At 38.6% G+C, this 26,155-nt stretch overlaps 1 protein-coding gene across 19 annotated transcripts in view; it reads right to left on the minus strand.

The window, feature by feature from the left end:
* LOC124381300 (adhesion G protein-coupled receptor L3-like) overlaps positions 1-26,155 on the minus strand; it is a 298,169-nt gene that overhangs the window by 42,282 nt on the left and 229,732 nt on the right. For all 19 annotated transcript variants that reach the window (XM_046842786.1, XM_046842803.1, XM_046842805.1 and 16 more), the window contains 4 exons: positions 22,275-22,458; positions 17,178-17,300; positions 12,890-13,095; positions 10,413-10,589 (listed from right to left, as the gene is read on the minus strand). In XM_046842786.1, coding sequence (XP_046698742.1) covers positions 10,413-10,589; positions 12,890-13,095; positions 17,178-17,300; positions 22,275-22,458 — 690 coding nt within the window. The remainder of the gene's footprint in view (positions 1-10,412; positions 10,590-12,889; positions 13,096-17,177; positions 17,301-22,274; positions 22,459-26,155) is intronic.

Below are 26,155 nucleotides of genomic sequence, written 5' to 3' on the forward strand. Positions count from 1 at the left end.
ATGCAGACACCACTCATCAAAACTCTAATTAAATCGTCTTCTTTTTTTTTTCTTTTGTAAAAACCCTGAAGCTTCATATTTTTTATTTATTTATATATATTTTTTTCTTTTAACTTCCAGAGTAAAACAAGAAATGCCAATTTCAGATTTTACACTACAGTATTTCCTCTTGTTCTTCGTCTTCTAATAATAAGAAAAATTTAAAAAGAAGAAAAAAAAATGGAGATCAATAAACAAACAAACAATTACATCCATTACACTGTGACAGTGTATGAAGTGGGGTTCTTTGCAGACCAAATAAACAGTGTGCATAACTTTACAGAATATATACATCTATGATCTATCTATGATGTGTCTATGACCACTTATTGAACAAAAGTATTAGGTATTTCCAGCCTTATGTGGTTCTTCCTCAAAGTGCTACCACAAAGATGGAGGCACAATGTTCTGTCTTTGGATGTGGTAGCATTACATGTTTGAACTTGGAGACCTAAACCTGTTCCAGCATGAGAATTCCCCATGCATAAAGCCATCTCCATGAAGATATGGTTTACATAGTTTGGAGTGGAAGATCTTGAGTGGCCTGCTGTAAAGCTCTGCCCTCAACCCTATTAAACACCTTTGGAATGAATGAGAACGCTGACTAGACCCCAGGCCTCCTCACCTCACCTACATCAGATCATAACAGCAATTGGGCACTAAATGTGGAATTCAAATAAGCACATATGACTCTTAGATTCAGGTGTCCAAAAACATTTGTCTACACAAACTCATGGTCATGCTGGAACATGTTTGGGTCTCCTAGTTCAAGTGAAGGGAAAATGTAATAGTTCCACAGACATCACATGCAATTGATTGCGTTCACCGTCGTAGTGTTTGGAGAAGAACCACTTTTTTGGCATACGAATTCTGACTAAATTTGCTGTATTTGCATTTTGATAGTAATAACCATGTGCCTCGCGGTGACAAAAGTAAAGTCCACAGGATCCCAGGACAAATCCTGCAGGTATGTGAAGACCTAACCTATCATCCTTTTAATCAAATGGTTTTCTGTCTCAATCCATTATTCCCCCATGCTTAAAAAAAATTCCAATATACTCCCAGTGTAAAGAAAACGAGACAGTCCAAATAATAAAATGCTTTGAAGAGCTCACTTAAGACCTTAAGGCTGTTCGTCTCAGAACGAGACACAAAATTGACTGTAATAATGCTGCTATACTACACTGCACATGGCCACTCACTCCTGCAGCACTTATAAAGACACCATTGAGGCATAGCATAGATTTATCTGTCAATTATTCATCACACTCTATTGTGCAGTACTTAGCCCTGCTCATCTCATGGCCACTTTCACCTATGATGCATAGTTATAATCCTATATTTTGAGATTAAATACATTTTTTAGTGCATTAAAAATCCTTCTGGATTATTCATTGAAAAATATATAAAAGTTCATTTGATAAATTGTTGTTTACTGTGCCATTTTATCTACACAGTAACTTTTTGCAGGGGTTTGTATTTTCATTTTATTTATTTATTTATTTATTTATTAGATTTTTTTGCAAATTTCTCAGCAAGAAAGTGGAAGAGGCACCGAGCGGGTGATTTATGAAAGCATACTCATAGGTTCTGTGGGCACCAACACAATGTCTGATTTCCCACTAGACTCCGTTGTGTACAGTCCCACTGGAGGGCACTTGCACAGACGCACAGACAGGAAGTGCATGACTGATACTGGGACGTATGCGACAAAACCTTTGGGGACTGCATGAGCCCCATCTTCGCATTAAACCCTCAACCCTTTTCCCCTTATTTCCTAACATTACTCATGAATATTAATGAGCAGAGGAAACAGAACACACCCACTATAATTCACTCAACATCAGTAATTTGCTTTGTGTGTGTGTGTGTGTGTGTGTGTGTTTGTGTACAAGCATTATACAGAAAATAGTGAATATTGCAGCTGCATTGAGTAAGTGAGTGAGTGAGTGAGGGAAGATTTGGTTGTTTTTGGCCATTGCACACATTTATCTCTAGGCTTATGAGACAAAAACAGAGAAAGGGAGCATGAGATAAATTTCTCTCTCAGGTACACTTGGCCCGGTGCTGTATTTCTCCTCTACGCAACATCTGCTTCTATATTCTTTTATATATTTATACACACAGCATATGTAACGCAATATGAAGAGATGGATAAGTAAAGCTACCACAGAACAAAAAAGGTCGTAACCATAGAAACGCATATCGGAAGCAGAGGTAGACACGTGCATTGGCACACTGCTTGGTTTATAACTTTATTTACTAGTTACTGCGTTGTAGTTACACTGTAATAAGGGCACTGCAAAACGTTTTTTTTCCCCCCTGCAGTTTGTAGGTTGGACAATTTGCAAACAGATTAATTATATGAAGTACATGAGCTTGAGGTCTATTTTTAACACCTATTCTATTACATGTGTATTTATGTCGGCTGAGGTTATAAATGTAGCTCATTAAAAGCAGTCGTATGAAAAAGATGTTGAACAAACAATAAATTCATGTCCAATAAAAAAAAGTCTACTTTTAGACTAGGCCTACTGAAGTGCACAAGACTACTGCGTGACCTTGTTTACGTCTGATTGGTTAGAAGGGGTTGATTGGATTTTTATCAGAGCATCTCTGACCATAGCTACAGCTATGAGTGTATAGTCCTTTGACAACGAGCAGTAAAAATAAATCAATTATAAATAATAATAATAATAAACCTATGTAATTGTTAAATATTTTTGCAAGGAGTCACAAGTTTAAATGTAAAGCATATTCTTAACATGATTAGGATTTAAAAATTCCTTTGGGGATGAACAAAGTTATCTATCTATCTATCTGTCTATCTATCTATCTATCTATCTATCTATCTATCTATCTATCTATCTATCTATCTATCTAGATATGTATAATTATCTATCTATCTATCTATCTATCTATCTATCTGTCTGTCTATCTGTCTGTCTGTCTGTCTGTCTGTCTGTCTGTCTGTCTGTCTGTCTGTCTGTCTGTCTGTCTGTCTGTCTGTCCAGATATGTATAATTATCTATCTATCCATCCCCCTGTCTGTCTGTCTGTCTGTCTGTCTGTCCAGATATGTATGTATGTATGTCTATCTATCTATCTATCTATCTATCTATCTATCTATCTATCTATCTATCTATCTATCTATCTATCTATCTATCTATCTATCTATCTATCTATCATTTTGTTTTAATATCTATCTATTGTAATTATATATCTATCTTATCCTTCTTTTTTTTCTTATATTTAGTAGAGAATCAGGTAAAAAAAGGGCAAATACAGTAACTGTCTATAGATGCTACAGTGTAAGTAATAACAGGAACTAACTTGTTTTGTGGGTGTTACATATAAAATCAGATCCAATTATTTTTCCAATTAAAAAGGGTACATTTCAGTGCAAGGTCTTATTGGAAAATAATCAACTTTACAGTGGGAACCAGAGCTTGGGAACCAGCTGGGGTTGTGTGTGTTTTATTATTATTATAGCACATTGATATTTATTTTTTTTTTTTACAAAGCGTTAGATTTGGAGAAATAGTTGTAAGTATGTTACAGAAACCCAGCAACCCTGATGCTTGTGATTTCTTTGTTTTTTGTTGTGAATTTAATAAGTTGTTTCCAGATGAGACCCTTGTGGAATAATCAGAACGGTTTGAGAAAAGAAACATTATTTGTCAGTGAAACCAGATCATGTAAATGAAATATACCTGATCAATTATTGCCTCTTGCGCATCGACAGGAATTTTTAGTTGTTTCTAGAACACAAATTCCACCCACAACTCCTCCTCTCCACTCACACCTCCTCTGCCTCTATACTGTGATCACTGAATCACAAAAATTACAGTCATTCTCTATAGGCAGGTCATTTCACTCTCTGTGCCAAAAGGGTGTAACTCGTTCAAGCCCATACTCTGACATGACATTAGTGTACAGCTGCATGTCGCTATGAGCCACTGTGGGCTCCAAAACCAAAATGAATGGTGCTGGAGAGAGTGGTGAAGTGCAGGGCCTTTGTCCTTGTGCTGATTTGACAATGTCACATCGAGCCTGTGCGGCTACTTGGAGTCTAATCAGTTCAGCGCACTTTGATGGTCCTTAGCAATCACTCCACACACAAATACACACACACACACACACACACACACACACACACACACACACACACACACACACACACACACTTACAGACTTCTGCATTGTCCTGCTTAGAAGCATTTTTAAAATGAATAAGGCGTTTCTGTCAATGTGAACTGACCGATGACTGTGAGGCTTGAAAATGGAGAAAAATTATAAACAAATTCTGCTTGAAAACAGAGAAGCTATAAAAACATGAGAACGTAGAGAAGTTATACTTTTATACACTAGACTATTTATACACAGGTTAAATCTCTATTGCAGGACACTCAAGATTTTTTACCCCAACCCATAAAACAGGGACATTGTCGTTTGGGACTCCTACTGTACCTCATCCAAAGACATCCTATAGAATTGCGGCTGGAAAAGTCAGCTGTCCCAATACTTTTGTCAGCGGTCCCAACACTTAATTTTTATCTTGCTCTTTATTACAAAGTGTACGTGTATGAAAACAAGCATGCCTTTGTCATGATATAATAAATAAATAAATAAATGTTGTACAATATAAATCTTTAATTACAATTATTATTTTTACTATGCACATTTTTTTTTAACATTATCCCAAAAATAAATAAATAAATAAATTTTATATATATATATATATATATATATATATATATATATATATATATATATATATATATATATATATATGGGTCCTGTCTCTCTCTCTCTCTCTCTCTCTCTCTCTCTCTCTCTCTCTCTCAATATTTGTATATTTAAAAAAATAAATAAATAACAGAGATTTTAAATCACAAAAAATGTGTTTTTTTGATGCGTCAAGTCTCAAATCAAACACCAAAACCCGCCATGATGCACACATCCGGCAATTAAAACCGTCCGTGTGGAAACATAAGTTCCATTTGGTGTTCTAATTTTTTTTACTACATTGAATCATTTTTACAGTAATCATACAGAAATAATATTTTGTCTTCATGCTCTATGTTGGTTTCACTAATAATAAACAGTTGCATAAAGCATCCAAATTTGTCCATGTTGATTAAAGTATTAAAAACTTTAAAGTATTTATTTAAGGGTACATTTAAAACAGATAAAAATACGCAATTAAGTTGTGATGCGCGTTAACTCATCAAAATCATGCGATTGTGATTAAATGTTTTCATCTATCGACAGCCCTAATATATACACGTGTATGTACATATATATAAATATAAAAAATGATCAAGTAAGTATGCTAAAATGACTTCATTTTACTGCGGCTATGGCATTCGCAGCACGTCCAAACCTCCGCTGCCGATAATATTTAAATGGAGGCTGTGAAAAGGTTTTAATTCACACCTACCTTATGAATAAAACATACATATTGTCTTTTGACACATCTCACAGATTTCAATTGGTATTATACTGGATGTGTAAGGCAAATAACACAAACAAAAACCTTATTAACATATTGTGATTTTTTTTTTTCTACCCGTACATCATACATGATGTAATTCACACAGATTTACACAATATGCTGGCTTCCCTGATTGGTTAGATGTTTTAACATGGACATAACATGTTCTAATTCACTATGGATTCTAGTCTAACAGTGTGTCCACATTTAGATGCCACAAAAACCGGTTAAAAACGTATTTTGATATGGCAAAGTTTACTACAGAGGCTTAGAGGACACTTGACAGATTTACAGCTATTGACAAAATAGCAGAAAATGATGTCATAGCTATCTTTTACCCTGAATGTCAAAAAATTGACAAGGACCAATAGATATAACGTGGGTGGTGTGCATTCCTCTCAGCACAGCAGTGAACCAGCTGCGGCAGATGTTCACCTGAAGCTTAGAACCGGAAACGTTCTACATAATAAACTCGTTCGTTTTCGCTCTTTTTCTGATTCAGTAATCAAATGCTGGAATCAATTATCCATGTCGAATGATCAAATTATGATGGCAAAACAATTAACAAGCAAACAAACGTACAGAAAAAACGACAGCAAAAAACCCAAACTTGGAACATTGTCTTATAATCAAATGCATTAAATTGTGCTGCTTTTGATAATACAATTTGCATTATTCTCAAGGCTGGTACACTTCCCCCCCGTTTTCCCCTTTTTTCAAAGACTTCTCCCTTCATTTGAATATTACAGAGACACAAGGGATATGTTACATTTTCCTTTCTTTCATAAGCTGAATTCCTAATGGTATCATATTTAGGGCATATACTTTGGATGGAAGCACAGCTCCATCTCCTCCATTTTCAGCCTGCAGAAAAGACAGTGAAAACGCCATTTGTCCTCTGTATGAGACCAGGCAGTCTCTCTGTGTGTTACTGTGCCAAATCTGTAGTGTGCTCAACAATTTCTAGACACGTTTTATCTCAAGATGGTCTGAAAGGGTACGCTAATGAGGGTTGTAGTCTGGTGAAATCGGCCTCTTCACCCCAAAGTGGAGCAGTGTTAATTTGCTGTAAATTAGAGACCAAGGTGTTTTTACTTCAGCTCATCATGACAACCGAATGAATAAGGGAAAAAAAAAAACACCTTAAGGTGTGAGGTGTAGGTCATGACGCCACGGCCAGAACAGCTTCAATGTGCTTCGGGAATAGATTTTATACGTCCACAGAGGTTTACTGGATGAACGGAGACTATTCCTTCCAAATGCTACTTTAAGTGGCGAGGAAGATTTTCAGAATGTTACTAACAGTCAAGATCAGGAGACGCCATTATTTTTCCAATTAACCTCGGCGAGTAACGCGATCGCCACTGTGGGATCTGAAATGTCAAGGCGTTAGCGATGGACAATCTTCGTCACACAATGGCACAAAGTTATTACACTCTAGTTAGTGACTAAGGGTTGGATTACAATGTCTTTGAGTCAAATGGGTTCTGGGTAGTGATCACATCAATGCTTTGTCTACAGCAAGAGTGCAAAACATATACTGTACAGTGTCTGAAGGTTTGGTTGGCCCCAAAGAAGTGCTGAGTCATGAAAATCTCATTACAGATTCTTGTCTTGTCCTACAGGTCGTGGTTTATCTGCTAAAAAAAAAACGGGCTCACCATCCAAACCCTGGAAACATCACCTTAGATATGATAAATAATTCGTTTAAGGATGAGGGTTAAGATATATTGTTATGTAGTGCTATTTACAGTTCTCAGCAGAGCACCGTTGGCATTAATGTAGACATTACACACTAGGGTTGTAGACGGCATTGAAGAAAAAAAAAATTCTAAATCCGAACTCTTCCAATGGAATTTTTTCTCTGGGAAATAAATCCCAAACCTATTTGTTGAATTTCTTCTAATTTGTATAATAATTGATTATCAATAATTGAATCATTGAATGTAATAATTAGCTATTTAAAGGTATGACACCAGTTCTCACACATGGTCATGAAATAGTAGCCATTTCACCGGAATCAGCCGTGTCACGACTGTATGATAGAGTGCTTTCAGAGCCACGGGCTGCACGTCACTATTCAATTCCGTTCGTGCCGGCTCAAAGAGACGGCTCTCGACTCATTTTCAAAAGCTGCTGAGTTCAGACGTTGGTTGGAAAAGCCAATATCTTGACGACAGAAGCAGCATCAATTTCATCTCTATTAAAGATTCCCAGTCTATGCACATCTAAATGAAAAAAAAAAATCTTGTACTGATTGTGTATATTGTTACTCAACAGAGCAGTGATCAGTTGTGAGTGGTGAAGTTGGACTGCTCCTCTGACTCCAGCTCACCTCTGAGTCACCACGACAGCTCTCTCTGAACATGTCCCGGACCCTGTGAGAACATGTATTCACTCCTCGGTGCCTTAAGGGCAGCCCACAGGTCTCTTTTTTGTAAAGGCTAATCAAAAAACCTGTCACAGCCCTCTCCGACTCTATTCCCATTTTTACCCTGTATATCTCTCTTTCCCTTGCAGATCTCCCATGAGACCTGCGTCAGTGCAGTTCCAGTCTTGCATCTCTTGCAGTCTTTTATCTAACAAAGCCCAACTTTGTTTTCTTCTTTCTCTCCCTCTTTCTGCCGCTTGTATTACTATTTTTTTGTTTCTCTGCGTTCCTTTTATTGCACATAATTCTGAACGGTATATCCACCTCCAGCGGCGCCACTGGAAAGACAGAGAGGGACAGAAAGAAAGAGAGCTAAATCCCAAAGTAAGAAAGCACTTGAGAATATGGAAATGAGGCTTTTTGAATAAATGCACCTGGGTACCGCGCTGTCTGATTATCAAGCCCCGTGCTTCATCACTCGCTCTCTCTTCACATTCTGTGCTGGCATCTCTCAGTGGGTGAGCATCCGCCTGAACCGCTCAAATTTAAATACAAGCTGAACGGCTGGCCTCTACCACTGGCAGAACAGCCACTGTCAAACAATGTTTAGTGCTGGTTCATCAAAAATCCTGCAACCCAACAATTTCCAAATTTCATCGAAGGCAAAGCGATGGTCGCTACAGAGTCAATGAACGTCATGCTCCAATAGACCGGATGACACACACAGCTGTGACCTCTGCAATACCACATGACCCGAATATTCATTTTGCTTTGAGAATGTACCAAGAATTCCAGCGTACATTTCCTTACAATGCGACTAACTTGTACACTGCTCCGGTTTGTTTCGTGGGTGCATTTGTTTTATTTTATCTCCCATTTCTGCCACGTCTGATCATTGGTTTGTTTTCTTGATGTGTGCACCTGTTCAGAGCTTAGCCCTAATTAGGTTGATTTCATTTCCTTTATCTTTACTTTGCATAGGTCTTCTTATATGTTGCCATGTATTACTGAGCACTCCGAGCTGTGTTTACATGTATTACTGAGCGGCTCCTGGTCTTTTTTCTTTCATTTTTTTTTTATTTTATGCCTCTGCTCAACTCGGTTTGCTGCAAAGAGTAAACAGTGATTTAGCATTACTAAGAGCAGAATCAAATCAACATTTGTTGTGACAACACTTTGCACTTAAAACAGCTTTAGTCCTTATGCTTTTTCCTCACAGGTACTTTCTAAGGCTACCAAACTTTAACCTCTTGTAAAAATGTGCATGTTGTTTCTGTAATTCTTAATGATGTCCACACGTCTCTGCACTGTTATAGCCTTTATATTCATTCGCTGTACATATGCTTACATGTATATCACTTGCTGTAAATATGCTACATATTTATCTGCACTTTTGCTACATTTTGCACTGCTGGTAGATGCCAAACTGCATTTCATTGCTGTGTACCTGTACAATGCAATGACAATAAAGTTCTATCTATCTATCTGCCTGCCTGCCTGCCTGCCTGCCTGCCTTCGGTCGGTCGGTCGGTCTGTCTGTCTGCCTACCCACCCATCGGTCTGTCTGTCTGTCTGTTTACCTACCTACCTACCTACCTACCTACCTACCTACCTACCTACCTACCTACCCACCCGTCTGTCTGTCTGTCTGTCTGTCTTTCTGTCTGTCTACCCACCCACCCATCGGTCTGTCTGTCTGTCTGTCTGTCTACCTACCTACCCACCCACCCATCGGTCTGTCTGTCTGTCTGTCTGTCTGTCTGTCTGTCTGTCTGTCTGTCTGTCTGTCTGTTTAACGGTATGATCTGAGATCGCTATGGTATGAATTCTTCCATTTGTTTTATATTTATGCAAATATGATAGAAACGTCAACATTCATTTTGTAAAATTTTGTATACTGGAAACCTTTATTTTATTTTTGTAAGTTTAGATATCTTAGGGTGCACTTACGTTTTTTTTATTGAAACACTGATTTTAAATCAATGACTACAAATACGTATATTGAAAATGTATGTATACGTAAAATAACATAGTAAGGTGATTTACACGCAACACTGCTACTTGTGAACTCTGAAAAATAAAATATTTAAGTAAACGAAACAATGGACAAAAAAAAACAACCACCATAGCTCGAACATGGATCGAGGGAAACAGCGAAAACCATTAAAGACATCAATAACGAAAGTCAAAGAGATGTGAGATGTGAGTATATACAAATGGTCTGTGGGAAACCTGATTCTTAACAAAACTTTTCATGTCATCAATTTGTTACCAAATCATATCCTAGCGGAATCTGTGATATGGTCAAATATCAAATTGTTGTCTTGAGAATGGAAAACGTTTCATATTACGTTTAATCCTGAGATTTACACCCCTTCGTCCTGTTTATTTCACCTCAGGCGTGTTTTAATGATTATTTAAAGACTCGCACTTCAATGACTTCAACGTTTCAGTTCCAAACAAAATCTTTACACAAGCAGCCAAGTCAAGCATTCCGGCTCCTACCTTGACGTCGACGTGGGCCATGAGCACAGCAAAGTTGGTCAGGTGTGTGCAGGAGCAGGTGGTGTGCGTGCGGTTGGTAGCAAGAAGACGGCAGTCTTGTGTAGACCAGAAGCCTGTCATGCTGCGCTTGGAGTAGCTCCAGAACGAGCAGTTTGGGTTGAAGTTCTCCTCCGACTGCTGTGGGCGAGAAGCCAAACATGGTGTGAGGAACACGGGGTCCTAGTGGCCACCTTTTCTTTATATATCTGTGCTTCCTTTTCTAGAGTACCAGGGCACTGAACAAATTCCAGGACACAAATTGATTTTTTTCATGACTGCACTTTACAATCACTGTGCTGATGCTAACTCGTCCATTCACACTGAAATCATGGCGGAATGGGAATTGGAGAACATAAAATAAAATAAATAAATGAATGAATAAAAAAATAATCAGCAGCATTTTGAATCACTGAATGGTGGAAACTATGAATGAGGGCTAACAAAAGGAGATTGGTATTCCCATTACTGTACCACTTCACATTTATATGATTACTTAATTTAATCAATATGTTAAAAAGTGGATTGCATTCATTTGATTTATTTCATTTTTAGAAAATATTATAAAGAATTGTTTATATATTATTGAACCAAGCAGGAATTTTATATTAAATTGTTTTAAAAATGTAAACTGTTCGAATGTTGATCACAAATATTAATATTAATAAACTGCACTAATAAAAAAAAAAAGTTAAGCAATTTTTTAATAACTTAAAAAAACTGTATGTCAAAATTAAACCAACCCGTGACTTAAAAACAAATATACGTAGCGAACCGTGAATTATGTGCACTGTTACACCCCTAATATATTATATATATATATATATATATATATATATATATATATATATATATATATATATATATATATATATATATATATACACACATTGCAACTTTGATATATTTGCTGTTGTTAACAATAATTCCCTCTGTACATCACTTACTGCTGTTTATTATTGATGTGATCATTAGTGCTGTTGAATTGCTCTCTCATTGCCATTGCAGACGATATATAAAAAAAAGAAATTATGGCAATTATGGGAAAGCAAATGTCTGCATGTTGTGTTTCAGAGGAGCCGTAAGAATAATCCATCGAATCATCTGACATTTCCTAATATATCACCAAAAAAAGGAAAAAAAGTGCAGCACTTGTTGACAACCTTAATCTTCTTCGTTCTTTCTCCATCTCTTTTTCTAACATCTTTCTAATCCCTCGCTCTTGCAGACATGAACACACGTAGACACAGCGTCGACGAGCTTGTGTTTTTTTTTTTTCCACCTGTATAATGAGCAAGAGCACTGAAATCCGAGTAGCCGCTGTGTTTGGGTAAACGTGGGTTCTGATTTAAATCGTGTGGAAGAGGAGAGCTTATACTAGCATAAACGCCGGCTGTATGAGTAAGCGACCTGCAGGGAAAACTGATAAAGCCGGTATTTATACAGCCGCCTCAGGCACCCGTTTCCACCACTCTGAAGTGCACACCACGCTGAATGTCGACTGAACAGAAAAATCGTGCAGAGGGAGAAGGGCCAAAGTTTCACTGAGTGTCTGGAACAACTTAAAAAAAAGTTTGGGTTTTGTCCTTAAACAACCACAAACAACTCGCCAGATTATCCAGATTATAGATTTATATAAAGTCAAGGTAGGGTGCAGGATTGTGGTAATGCGTTTGACTTGCATGGGTACTGCCAACCATTTTTTGTCAGCTTGTTCCATAAAAATAATCCTTAAGATTACTCCTAGCCAGTCTGGTTTCTCTGGTATCACATAATTGAAATAGTGGAAAAATGGAGCATTCCCACAGGTAGCCTCCAAAACATTTTAGCACTAAATGCCAGTTTCACTTTACCACAATTGCTCTGTTTCTTGGAACTCTCTTTTTTTTATAATCTCCATTTAATCTCTATAATCTTTATTTATTCCCAATTTGGTAATTTCATTAGACAAATTCCCACCATCTGGCCAGCTCTAACCCTAAGTGAACGCTAGCCAGCCACAACATCTTCTCATGGAGATATTCCAAAGGGATTACATTCTCTCCTACCAAGAATCAATGGTCAATTGGGTGTCTTGGACTTTGACTCGTTTACATTTATGGCATTTGGCACACGGCCTTATCCAGAGCGACATCTCATTTAATACAACTGAGCAATCAAGTCAAGTCAAGTTTATTTCTATAGCGCTTTTCACAATGTCTCAAAGCAGCTTTAAGGAATTTAAGAACTGGGCATTAAAGGATAAGAGCCTGGCCCAAGAGCCCAGCCGAGACAACTTGCTGCTGGGATCTGAACTCACAACCTTCAGATTAGAAGTCCAATGTCTTACTCCCCTGAATAAACACTTCTCAGCAATTACTGATGTGATTTGAACTTTCCCCTTTCTGCTTCTACTTTTGTATTTCCACTATAAGGAATACCGGAAAACCCAAGATTCTTACTTGGATGTGGCGAACTGTGAATACGACAGGGTCCGACAAGTACACTTTATTGCTGTCCTTGTTGATTGCCGCCGTTATGATGGGCGAGTTGACGATGACGGTGTAGTTGGTGCTGAGAGCCTCGCTGCTGAACTTCATGCTGGCGTTTTCAGTAGACAGGTACGTGCCCAGGTGCTTGTAAAGCACAAATGCCATACGTATTTCACCTAGGGTATGAAAGAGAGAGAGAGAGAGAGAGAGAGAGAGAGAGAGAGAGGCAGGCCATTTTTAGTACATGCGTTTGGGAAAAGAATAATGAAAAAAAGTTTATGAAGTATTTTTTTTTGCACTACATGCCCTTGAGTCGTTGTTTTTTTTGCTTAGCAGGACTCCATTCATTTCCATGTTAATTGGCTAACTGATCCCTACAAGAGTTCATTTATAATTAGCACTGTTAATATTTGTAAGTGAAAAGTCTCAATAGGTCAGGGTCATCCAGCAGTGTTTTGCATTGGACTTTGATGAAGAACAATTCCTTTTTTTTGGACTGCATCACATGCTTTAGGTGTAGGAAATCATTAAAGTCTTAGCGGCACTGGATTTAATGGGATGTCAAATCACAGACAGTAGGGATGGTAAGATTTACAGATTCGACATTTTTATCCCAATGCATCGTTTCCTTTAATTATTCAGATTATTTTATTATTCAGAAAATGACAAATAATTTGTGACCAATAATTTATATGTGGGTTGGTTTGTCCTCACTAAACTGTTTCCTGAGCACCACTACTGCTATGTGAATATCATAACACTATGGAGACCGAAGCGTGTCACATCAAATGTAGATTAACATGGCAGAGGTAGAGCTGTATTTTCCTGGAGACTGAACAGGAAAAATACATTTGGTTTTATCTTCTTTTCCTTTTTTGTTTGCGAAAGGGTTAAAGTTCAGAAGTAAATGTATGATATTTAGTCTGTCTGAACCAAAAAAATAAAAGCAAACTATATGATTCGCATAGCATCATATTTTTTTCATTGCATCCTATCGCATTAAATCGCGTCGTTCTGAATCGCACTGCATCGATACCAAACCCTGCATCATGAAACAATTAAGAATTAAAGTGTTCATATAAATACACTGTGGTCATTAGCTCTATTGATGATATCACTATGCCGCCTTTACTCCACTTTAAAAAGGTGAATGAACTCTGGATCTGCTCAGTGCTGGAACTTGTATTCATGTGAAGTTTGATTAGCCATTAAGCTATAAAGCTTTGTTCCTCACAGCTGCACTTACTGTGAGAGACAAAGGTTTCAAGAGAGCGGTTCGAAAAAAAAAAAAATAAATAAATAAATAAAATAGTCTACCAACCTGAGAGCCGATTTGATTTAGCCTCATTGAAATGTCATTGTTGCTTTATTGCCGGCTTGGACAAAAGCTACATTTCAGTTTCCTAACCTCCCACTCCTCTTTTTCGTTCCGTGCCTCCACCTCCTCCTGCTGCATGCTGAAATGAAAGAGCCCCCCGCCCCCCCAAACCACCGATGCTCCAGCCTCACCGACAAGAAAAGAAAACCAATTTGTGTGATTCCTGTCGATGACAGCGACGCGCCAGGTGCTGGGTGGGAATATTAAAAACGGAGGGAAGAGAAGCGAGCTTTGATGATGCATGGCTCACGGCCACTTGCTTACTCATAAAGCTGCATAAAACGCCATGCGACGCGCAACTGTGTCTCATTTGCATGAAAGCGCAAGTAATAAAGCCCAAGGAAAAAAGAGGATAGTTTTCTTGATTGACAAATCAGAATATAATACGCAGATTGGACTCGGGCGGAAAGGGGAATGCTTTCTTTACTTGTGTAATGCACTGAGGGACTAATACTTTTTATATCCTGTGTCGTGCATTCAAACAGATAGGAGTGACTGGATTTTTCTTTCCCTAAATTGCAGCAACTCGACACACAAGTCAAGATTTTTCCTGCATATAGAGTCATTTGGGGAGTCAATAAACCTGATGCAAGCAAACTGTCATAACCAGTCTCAACAATAATGACTCAAACCTATTTAGGTTTGAATTCCAAAATTATTATCATGCATGCAAATTCTATTATAATAAACAACAATCCCACCTGTTTAAAAAAAAAGCCCCATTTAGGCTACAAATGCAATTTAGGCAGCAAATTAAAAGTATTATGTGATATTTTCGGTGCCGTCATTTCCCTCCCTTATTATATTACTATGATGGCTCGTTGGGAGGTTAGTTGATGTGAAAATTAGGATGGCTATAAAAGAAAACTAAAAAATTCTGCCTAATGAGCATTTATGGCGTTGAAGCAATCTTCCCAAACCACAAGTTACAGCATATAGACAAAAGTTTGTAAACAGCCGACCATAAGATGATTATGTGCTGCTTGAACATCCCATTTCACCTTTAGTCCACATTTGCTGTTATAATATCCTCCACTCTTCTGGGAAGATGTTCCACTAGATTTTGAAGTGTACTTGTGGAGATTTGTGCTCATTCAGCTACAAGGGTATTAGTAAAGATAGATACTGGTGTAGGTGAGGTGAGGAGGTCTGGGGTGCAGTCAGCATTACAGTTCATCCCAAAGGTGTTCAATAGGGTTGAGGTCAGAGATTAAATACAGGCTACTCAAGAACCTCCAGTCCAACCTACGATCTAAGACTCCACGCGATTTCCGAAAAAAACGTGATTTTTTTTCATACGTCATTAACGTTACATGGCATGATGGTGTATTTTGTCCACAGACCTTCATTCAAAATGCTAGACTTTATTTTATGAATATTCTAGTTTGTCAATATTAACATTCCCAGAAAAGCTTGGTGAAATCTTAATCAATTAAAACACATCTTACTGTTTAATACTGTAGATTTTATTATGCAATCTAATTAATGTAGTAAAACTCCTATAAAAAAATATCCTGCCATATATAGTAGTGTATAGTATAGTATATGTACGTATGTATATACAGTACAGACCAAAAGTTTGGATACACCTTCTCATTCAAAGAGTTTTCTTTATTTTCATGACTATGAAAATTGTAGAGTCACACTGAAGGCATCAAGGGCTATTTGACCAAGAAGGAGAGTGATGGGGTGCTGCGCCAGATGACCTGGCCTCCACAGTCACCGGACCTGAACCCAATCGAGATGGTTTAGGGGTGAGCTGGACCGCAGAGTGAAGGCAAAAGGGCCAACAAGTGCCAAGCATCTCTCGGGGAACTCCTTCAAGACTGTTGGAAGACCATTTCAGGTGACTACTTCTTGAAGCTCATCAAGAGAATGCCAAGAGTGTGCAAAGCAGTAATCAAAGCAAAAGGTGGCTACTTTGAAGAACCTAGAATATGACATTTTTCAGTTGTTTCACACTTTTTTGTTATGTATATAATTCCATATATAATTCCACATGTGTTAATTCATAGTTTTGATGCCTTCAGTGTGAATCTACAATTTTCATAGTCATGAAAATAAAGAAAACTCTTTGATTGAGAAGGTGTGTCCAAACTTTTGGTCTGTACTGTATGTGTATAGTATATGTTTTATATACAGTGGAAAGTCGATACTCACGACCTCGATAGTACGTGACTTTTTATTTGGAAGCGAAATAACAGTATCTCGCGAAAAATCTGATAGTTGGCGAGAAGCCGCGAGTGGTTTGAAAGTTTGTACTAATAAATTACATAGAAATGTTTGAAAAACTATTTTATTATTGTATTATTCATTTAAAGTAGTAAATAAAACATTCCCAATTTTTGCTGAGTGTACAGTACAGTAAATGTACAATTCCCCTTGAAAAAGGAACCATCAAAAGGAGAAAGTCAAAACCTCGCGATTTTTTTGTTACTCATGAGGGGTCATAGAACGTAACGTATCAAGGTTGCACTGTATTTCTCTGATTGCTGTTGGGATGAGTAAGAAAAAAAAAACCTTACATTACATCATGTATGTAAAAAATAGAGAGTCTGGAACCTTGAATGAGATGTGAAACACACATTAGACTGTAGTGTTGGTTTCTCCATGTGGTAACACAAAACTGCTAGGTGACCTGTGACCTGTCAATCATCAAAATGCACTAAAATAGTGTAGTTAAATGTTTACAAAATTGTAGGCGTTTAGGTACTGAAAATCCAGTTCAGGAACTTGTCAAGTGCCAAATATCTACACAATCTCTTAATAGTTAATTCCTTGAAAATTAAAGATAAAGTCAATATATTTAGCAGTACGAAGTTCAAACAAGTTGACAGGTTGCTTTAATGATATGAGCCTAGACAGATGTAGGTGACCTACCGTTCCTGCCATGTTGTTTAAGGGTGTTGGCAGACAGGTGGATGGAGTTGCTTTGGTCTCCAGTCTGAGGAAACTTCAAATCTGGGAGGTTGCCATCTGTGCTCATCCGAGCCACCTCCAGCTCTGCAGGAGATAAACAAAAGCACACAACCAAACAGGAACAAGTTATTAGCTCTGGTCATTAAACAAACAATGTCGAAAATCCTTCAGGGTCATAATTACAGGCTTGCAACAATGCCGGCTACCGTTGCATCATCTACTCGCTGGTTCTTTTAGAAATTAAATAATAATAGATAATAATGTTTTAATGTTTACCAACAAAAAAGAATGCCCAGTGGCTTACATATTTCATCGAGATATTCCTGACCTATTAGAGTAATTGATGGAATTGTTGCTACGGGGAAAACGCGGTAGCGCAATCACACGTTACTCGAATTAAACAGGATACTTTTCTGCAATGCAATAAACCGTAGTATGTTTCACACACACACACACTGATGATCTTGCAGATCTCCAGGACGGCGCTGATTTCTGCCGTTTTATTCACAGGTTTTTGTTTTGTATTCACCGATATGACAACGAATACGAAGGTGAAGTGAAATCGGCAGGGGGCGAGTGAGGCCGCTGACTAACAGGAGTACTCTTCGTTCCCGAAAACCTTAAGGTCTCATGACTCGCTGCGCACGGAGCATTGTCAGAGACGCTGAAAATAACACGCTAATCTCAGCAAATCTGCTTACTATTTTATGAGACAGGACGTGCTCACAAAAAGCGCAGGATCAAAAGCCATGTGTCTCTGAGAATAGGAATACGGCGTGCCAGATCTCTCCGAGGTGCTTTACCTTAGCTTCAACCACCAGGGGAAACATCTTTTTGATCTTTTGTTTTATATCCCAGTGTACTGTGTACAGTGTACCCTTTATAAATTTAGTGCATTGCTGCAATACACTACATTTGAAACCACAAAAATGGGGCTCTGTCTTTCAATCAGATTGGAATGAGGGGAATTTATTTGAAGGCTACTGGATTTTGGACTTGCAGTCGAGGGTCAGTGAACTTGTTCAGAAGGCATGTCACAGTGGACTTAAATTTGGATCTGCATGACATTGGAGTTCACCTTGACATGGAGTCTACTTTGAGTCAACATGGCACTGGAGATGTCTCTACTTCTGATGATCACAGCACTTTTAATGTGTCCTTTTTTGTTTCACACTGTTGGGGCTCACTTAAAAGTGGACTCCATTTCAGATTAGAATAAAATCTATTGCTCACTTTACCACAGATTCCTATTTAGAGAACTGTAATAATTCATTTTACTATATGTTCCATGTATATTTTGAAGGAGAGCCTGGGGAATTATTATTATGTCAATGGGACTCTTGCTTTTAAACTTGGATCAGCATGACATTGGCATTCGTTGATATAGGACTGATTTCGAATCAGAATATAATATATGATATATCAGTACTGCACTTTCCAGTTTGGGTCTAAATACCGTTTATTGCTCACTTTCCAACATGCTCTTTTTTGGATAATCATAACATTTTTTTTACTAGAACATAGGCATTTTTTCACTGAGTTACAGTATGAACCTGGCATGCACCTGATTTTGCAGCACTGCGAGATCACGATGCTACAGCTTCCACTTTGCATCAGAAAAGCACAGTAAAATCCATTCAGGATTAGAATTAGCATTAGAGACTTCTTTCCTATAGACTTCAATTTGGATTAGTATAGCTGTGGAGTATAATTTTAAGTAGCTGAGGATTAAGTTTTTTTTTTTTTCTTTGATCCACCTTATGATTAGAATAGGGCTAGATTCATTATTGCTAGAGACTTCAATTTCAGCATATTATACGTGGGGAAGATTGAGCCGGGGAAATAATCGAAATCATAATAAATAAAAGAAAAACTAAAAGAAATATTAGTGGAAACAATTGCTATGATTAATACACAATGATGCAAATATCATTCCATACTTCATGGACATGTTGGATCTCTAACATTGAAGTGCGCTTTACCGCATTTTATATTCAAATAGCACCGGGACTGTGTTTAAAGAGCACACATGACTGTAGCTCACTTTGTACCGGTTCTGGATCAGAATACCATCAAACCTGATTTTGCTATAGACCGCAGTTTGGAGCAGCATAGTAAGGACCTCATTTCGCTTATAAACTCCAAGGACATTCTGGAGTAGTTAAGTACTGGAGCTCACTTTACGATGGAATGTGTTTTGGATTGGATTACCATCAGGGGTCACTTTGCTACATACTTCAACTTGGATCAACGTCTGGGAATGGTCTCCTTTTTGGATCGGTGTAGCGTCGTCCCTAACTTTACTACGCACTTGATTTTTAATAGTGCATTGTGACTCTGTTTCCACGGACCCACTATAGCTCAGTATAGAAGTTTGGGCTGACTTTGCAACAGATTCCAGTACTTTAATGGGAACTCTGGATCATCGCAGCGCTCTTTATTACGGACTCCATTTATAATTCAAATAGCATTAGGGCCTTTGCCTTCTAGGGGTCCCATTTTGAGCCCAGAACTTCTGATATCACAAAATATCACAATGAGCATTGTTTTACTGTTATCTCTGCTCTGAATCCAGTGTGCCAGGTGGGTGACTCAGGGGACAAGTAGGCCAAACAAACCTTATAACACTGCAAACTAAGTGTATCAAACAGGAGCTGGAGGTGTGCTAAACGTGTCAAACCTGCCTGATTAATCTCAGCGCAGCATGAAGGGCATAAAACCAACACCATAAAGGAGCTTGTTGCGAGTGTCTCCAGCGCTCTCTCTCTCTCTCTCTCTCTTTCCTCTCTGTCTGTCTCCCACGCTCTTTCTTTCTCTCTCTCACCGCCCTGAATCCCTTAATATCAAGATAAATTGGGTGCCAGACACAATAAATTCCATTTTATTAATTCCCAAAATGCTCGCTTCTCCAGCATAGCAAGAGAGACCTACATTTCAGAGTTGCCATGGCAGCCGGTTTCGAACTTAATCCTTGTGTTTTGGAGGAAGGAGATGCACCGTATCAGCAAATCCATTCTCGCGTATACGCAACACTTCTTAACCGCGCCACGCCACATGTAATCTCCAGCCTCGGAGAAATACACAGCGTGGCGTGTGCGCGCATAAAGCAGGAGCGTCCTGAATCGCCCGAATGCTGAGTTTCTCTCTATAAAACAGATGTGGGGTTTTACTGAAAACATGGGGGTGGCTTCTAAAACGTATGGAAAAGGATGCTGAATATCATGCGCCGTGAATTCGACTGAAAAACTGCTCATTATCTCGTTCCTACACGGGCAGCCGCGTTGCGATGCAGGTCACTTTGAGAACTGATGACAAAACCGTACATATAACATTCACCTTTAAACTCGCCTGGTACCTCGAGCAGATACACGGGCGGCACCGAACCCCTACACACTTTAATGATGAAATGAATTAGACATAGAGAGAGAGTGAGAGAGTTGCTTCAGACGGTATCTGTGCAGTGAATGCCTCTGGGACTGCGCCGAGCTAGCCAATAAAATGCTCGTCCAGAATACACACTGTAGCAAAGAAAGTGAAGATGAATGTGGCCCGAGGCCCAAAAACCCCTGGGTACGATTATCTGACACCTGATAAAGACTTCAGTAATCGGACGGCATGTTCCGAAGAGAAAAAGTGTGCTTTTACATTTCAAGTCTTAATTTTTAATTAAATTTGTTTTATAAAAGCTATGATGTAATCAGTAGTTGTGCTCAGAAGTTAAGCCTCTGGGTCCCAGTATCGACACTCTTGGGGCCCCTGAGCAAGGCCCTTAACCCTATGTGCTCTTGGGGTGCTGTATCATGGCTGACCCAGCACTCTGACCCCAGCTCCGAACATTGGTGGTATATGCCAAGAAAGAATTTCACTGTGCTGTACATGCGCCAAGAAATAAGCATTTTTTTTTTTAGGGATTCATCATTTTGTTTATCTTTTCTAACAGAATCTAATGTCTAAAGACACTCAGGTCATCTTGAAGCAGCAATTAAACTCATTGCGAATGTAAAATAATGTGGCTCATTGGTAAAACGTAAACATCTCTAAACTCACTGGTACTAGTTTGGACACTTCTCTTATTTATTCAGGATTTCACAGTCCCACCTGAGTCCTGATACTACACCACACCAGTGACAGGTACGAACTGAGGTTCATACCCACAACAGGTGTAGACGTTTAATCCACTGAGCCATCTGGACATCTTTGGACTCAGTGGGACACAGCACTGCTTTCAAATTTTTAGAATTACAATAAAAAAAGTGTGACAGGCTGTCAAGTGAGTTATTTCTATATTTAAAAGTATATACATGACCGCTGTTGAGCACGAGACATGCGATCCAATAAACAGCCCAAAAATCAAGATGTGGACAACTTTGTAAAAATGCTCTATCAAGCAAATCAGTAAAATGTTATAAGCAGGCAGGCTGCTGATAGAAAAGTGGCATGAATAATTTCTTACAGCACGTTAAGAGAAGTTACATGGTTTTAACTTGTTCTTTTTTTTTTTACCATTTTATATAGGGAAAGATTTACATAAAAAAAACAAACCTGACCCAAAAAGTGAATATATATACAGTAAACTAGACTTGAAAGGTCTGTTACCTTCAACACACTGCAGAAGTACAGTTGTTTTGAATTGATTATTTATATATAAATTCTCTCTCTCTATGTATTTATATATATATATATAGAAAACTGCTGCTTATTTTATAGACAGTTGAGGGTGAATAATTCTTAAAGGAATGAAACCTTCAAACTTCTACAGTTAATGCGTAGGTTTTTCCATGAAAAAACATTTCGGTGATTGTTACAATGATCTTGTTTAAAGTGAAAAATAATGTAGACTAATATCGTTATAAAACCTATAAAGTTTCCAATTTTTTTCTGTGGTTTGTCAAGTTTTGGACTGTAATTTTCTTTTATTATTATTATTCACCCACATTGCATTTAGGTGATATTAGGTGAGAAACTTTTGCACTGAATTCAAATTTGATTTACGCACCACTTTGTAAAGTCCTAATAAAAATGTGATACTCCACAGACTCATGATTTGCGTGGACTTACGGATGTTGTTGGTGTTTTCCTGGACAACGTCGGTTTTGAGCAGATTGTCAGCCAGCACGAAAGCCCCCTGCTCCACCGTGTCCAGCAGCATGGTGGCGGCGCGCAACTGCTCTCCTGCTGACAACGCTCTCCAGGCCGTGTGTGCCTGAGGCTGCAGCAGGTTATTCACCGTCTCCACCATCGCCTAGGGGAAGAGCACCATGTTAGCGCTGGCATCACACTAATCCTAAACAAAACAGCCATATGCAGCGTGCTCAGAGGTTTAGTAATGACGCTCGAGACACAGCGTGGCGGTTCGATGCCGCTAGCGTGTGTCAGGATAGGTTAGCTTTTAGCTTTCTTACTTCCATCCTGGCCCAAGGGAAACAGGCATTTCTGTAAACCTATCACTACTAGTAGATGCTTTATTGGTAAGTCTCACTTCAGTTTACAATGTAATGAAGTGGTGTTATGAACAAAATGATGTTTTCCTGTATTGTTCCACGATTTACAGCAGAACCTCAATACTCGTGACATTGACACTCGTGACCTCGATAGTTCGTGACTTTTTAATTGGAACCGGACTGAGAGTAACTCGTGTAAATCTGATAGTTGGCGAGAAGCCGCGAGTGGCTCGAAAGTTCGGAGTAACATTTCAAAACAGAGTTTGTACTAATAAATTACATAAAAATGTTTGAAAATGTTTTTTGTTGAGTTTACAGTACATGTACCATTCCCCTTCAAAAAGGAACTATCAAAAGGAGAGAGTCATCGAGAGTATCGAGTTTGCACTGTAAATGGGCGAAACATGAAATCCAATCAAACATATACAAATATACCACCTCAAACTTTTCAAACTACTTCTATCTGACTTTTAACACTATATGGACCAAAGTTTGTGGCCACCTATATCCCATTCCACATTCAGTCTCCATTTGCTCCATTTCCCACTCTTCTGGGACGATGTTTCACTAGATTCTAAAGTGTGCTTGTGCTTTCATCTACCAGGGTGTAATTGAAGTCAGGTACTGGGGTGCATTCAAAGTTCCAATGAATCCCAAAGATTTCTAACAGAATTGAGCTCTTAAACAGGTCAAGATCTTCCACTCCAACCCATGCAAACCATGGCTTCATGGAGATTTCAGTTTATGTGGTAAAGTCAAATTTACAGTTGCAGTTGCCCAGGTCTGAACCTAATGTTTTTGTGTACTTTTAATTAATCTCATAAAGGATATTAATATTTAAACAGTTGCAGATTTCAAGTCTAAATGGAATGCCAGTGTCGACTAATTTGAAGCCATTTATTTTTTGTTCATCCTGGATGGTCTGGAAGATTCTCATAAAAACAGCCTGTGCGTTTGGAGAACTTGAACTGTATTTAATATTACACCAAAAATAAAATCACTGGAGACTAAAGTATCCCCAGTGATAAAGTTTATGCACTAACTTTATCATCGAAATGCCAAATGCAACCTTACAGCAAGGATTTTTATTAAAATATTTTCCTCAGTTCCACTGCTCAGCATCTAATTTGTCTTTATCGCATAAACTCAAATCTCCATATTCAGATCAGGTACTTGATGTCTGCACAGTGCAGGTTGTTGTTGGACACCGAAGTACCTGCCCTCAGCAGATTGATTCATTGCCTATTAATATTGTTTAACCTCTATTACTGAGGCCTGCTCACTTCGTACTCCCCCTGACAAGAAGCCCGACACAGTGCTGAGACTGAGAATCCAGACCAATTAAAGATTTAAATTGCCAATGGCAAAACATGACAAGAATACTAATAGGGGGGAAAAAAACGATTAAGGAAATACTTGTAAATATGGAGAAGTTTCAGCTTTTATGGTTAAAGAAAAAAAAAAATCTATAAAGCTTTCAGACATTTCTCGAAGGAAAGAACATAAAGCGGGAAAGAAAAGAATTTAAACAACTGACAGCACTCACTCGCATCTTTAAGTCAACTTTCTAATTTTTACCCACTTCAAAGCCCACATGCTCAGGGCTAGAGTTTACATCCGCTGGATTTTCAAAGCACGGAAAGCTACATTTGATCGTAAATGCAAGGCAACACATGTGTGAGAGAACATCGTCAGACCCTTCAGAGGAAGAAAAGACCAGATCTAATGCTGGGTGCTGCCGGAGCAGACAGTGAACCCGAGGGATACGCTGGCTTTTGATCAATGGGCAATGAAAGAGAATGAGTTTTTTAAACAGCAGGGATGAGAAATCGAATGGAGGAAAAAAAAAACAAAACAAAGGAAAGGAAAGAAACAACCGTCTGTCTGCCCATCTGCGTGTCTGTCTGTCTTTTCCTGCACGTAATTAGAAGAATCATGCAATAATTTGTGAACCTTGCCTCATCGGATTCGGAGGCAGATGGGGAAATGGACGCTTCTGATGTGGGGGATTGTAAGGGATCTGGCTGGAGAGAATGAGAAAGGAAGTGTTTTCGAAGATGAGCGCTTGGTACATTCCGCTGTCAACTCTCAAATCTGATCAGGTGTCAAATATCTAACAGTTTTACCGACTGTAGTACAAAACTACATGTTTGTAACGATGCACTTGTTGCACTTGCACTTGTAGAGGGACCTGAGTGCTGGATTTACCACTTCAACAAATCTAAAAAAAAAAAAACAAGAACAAACAACAATAATAATCAGATCAAATTTAAAAAATGCAAATACTGCGGCAGCGGGGGCATGTCCGAGCGCCGCTTTGTGAATGGAGGGCAAGGCCGGGGGAGAAAAGTGGTAAGAAGAGGGGAATGATAAGAGGAGTGAGAGAAGGGTGCTTCTAGTGAGAGAGACCCCGAGATAAATAATAAATAAACAATAAAGAGACCTGATTCGGTCAAAAATGGTCACCGCCCTACTGGTCTTGCTTCCCCTAAACTATTTGCTCTCCTACAAATACATATAAATGTTCATATGTGTTTGTAAAGGGATGTTTATTTCGCATTTACGTAAGGGGTCTACAGTGACTTGTTACGGTTTGTATGTTTTCTGACACAGGAAAAATGAAATGAAAATAATCAGTGCACTGGAGAAGGTAGCAGAAATCAGTCATTATTGATGCGGTTCATTTGAAGAAAACAGTTGAATCTGCTCTACAGCCCTCAAATGGAGTCAGGGTGTTGATTCTTTTGTTTAGCCTGGTATCCTTATCCTGGTTTAACTCATTTCCCTTCATCCCCCACGAAGCCTGTCTGGATGCTAAGCTCTTTTTCCTAGGCTGCCGTGGTTTAGGCCAGCCTGAGGAAGCTTGTGCCGCTATAAGGGATTACACGTCTGATCCTGCACATCCCTCCACACACAAGCAGATTAGCACCTGACCTCAGATCAGCACCAGGCCAAGCCACTTCAGCCTGAGCGAGTTCTTCACATAGACACAGGCCTGAGGTTGTCACAGGTTCAATTATAGCTGAATAGTGCTACCATTATGCTTTTGTGTCAGATCACTCGAGTCGAGGCTGCTTTTGAGGGACTGTTATCTGTCTAAAAACTTTTTATTTTTATCTTTATTTTATCAAAAAACATCGGTGACAACTTGTCTTTTAAAAATCATATCAACCATATTACGAAAACAGCCTTGTTCCACCTTCGAAATATTGCTAAGCTAAGAAACATGTTGTCTATATCTGATGCAGAGAAGCTCATACATGCGATTGTAATGCATTACTAGGTGGATGTCCTGCATCATTAATAAACAAGCTACAGTTTATCCAGAATGCAGCAGCCAGAGTTCTCACAAGGTCGAGAAAATATGATCATATAACCCTGATCTTATCGTTGCTACTCTGGCTACCTGTTAAGTTTCAAATCGACTACAAACTACTGCTACTTACCTACAAAACACTAAATGGTTTAGCTCCCAATTATCTATCCAGTCTTTTAACA

This window comes from Silurus meridionalis, chromosome 28 (genome assembly GCF_014805685.1).
Source record: "Silurus meridionalis isolate SWU-2019-XX chromosome 28, ASM1480568v1, whole genome shotgun sequence".
Lineage (NCBI taxonomy): Eukaryota > Metazoa > Chordata > Actinopteri > Siluriformes > Siluridae > Silurus > Silurus meridionalis.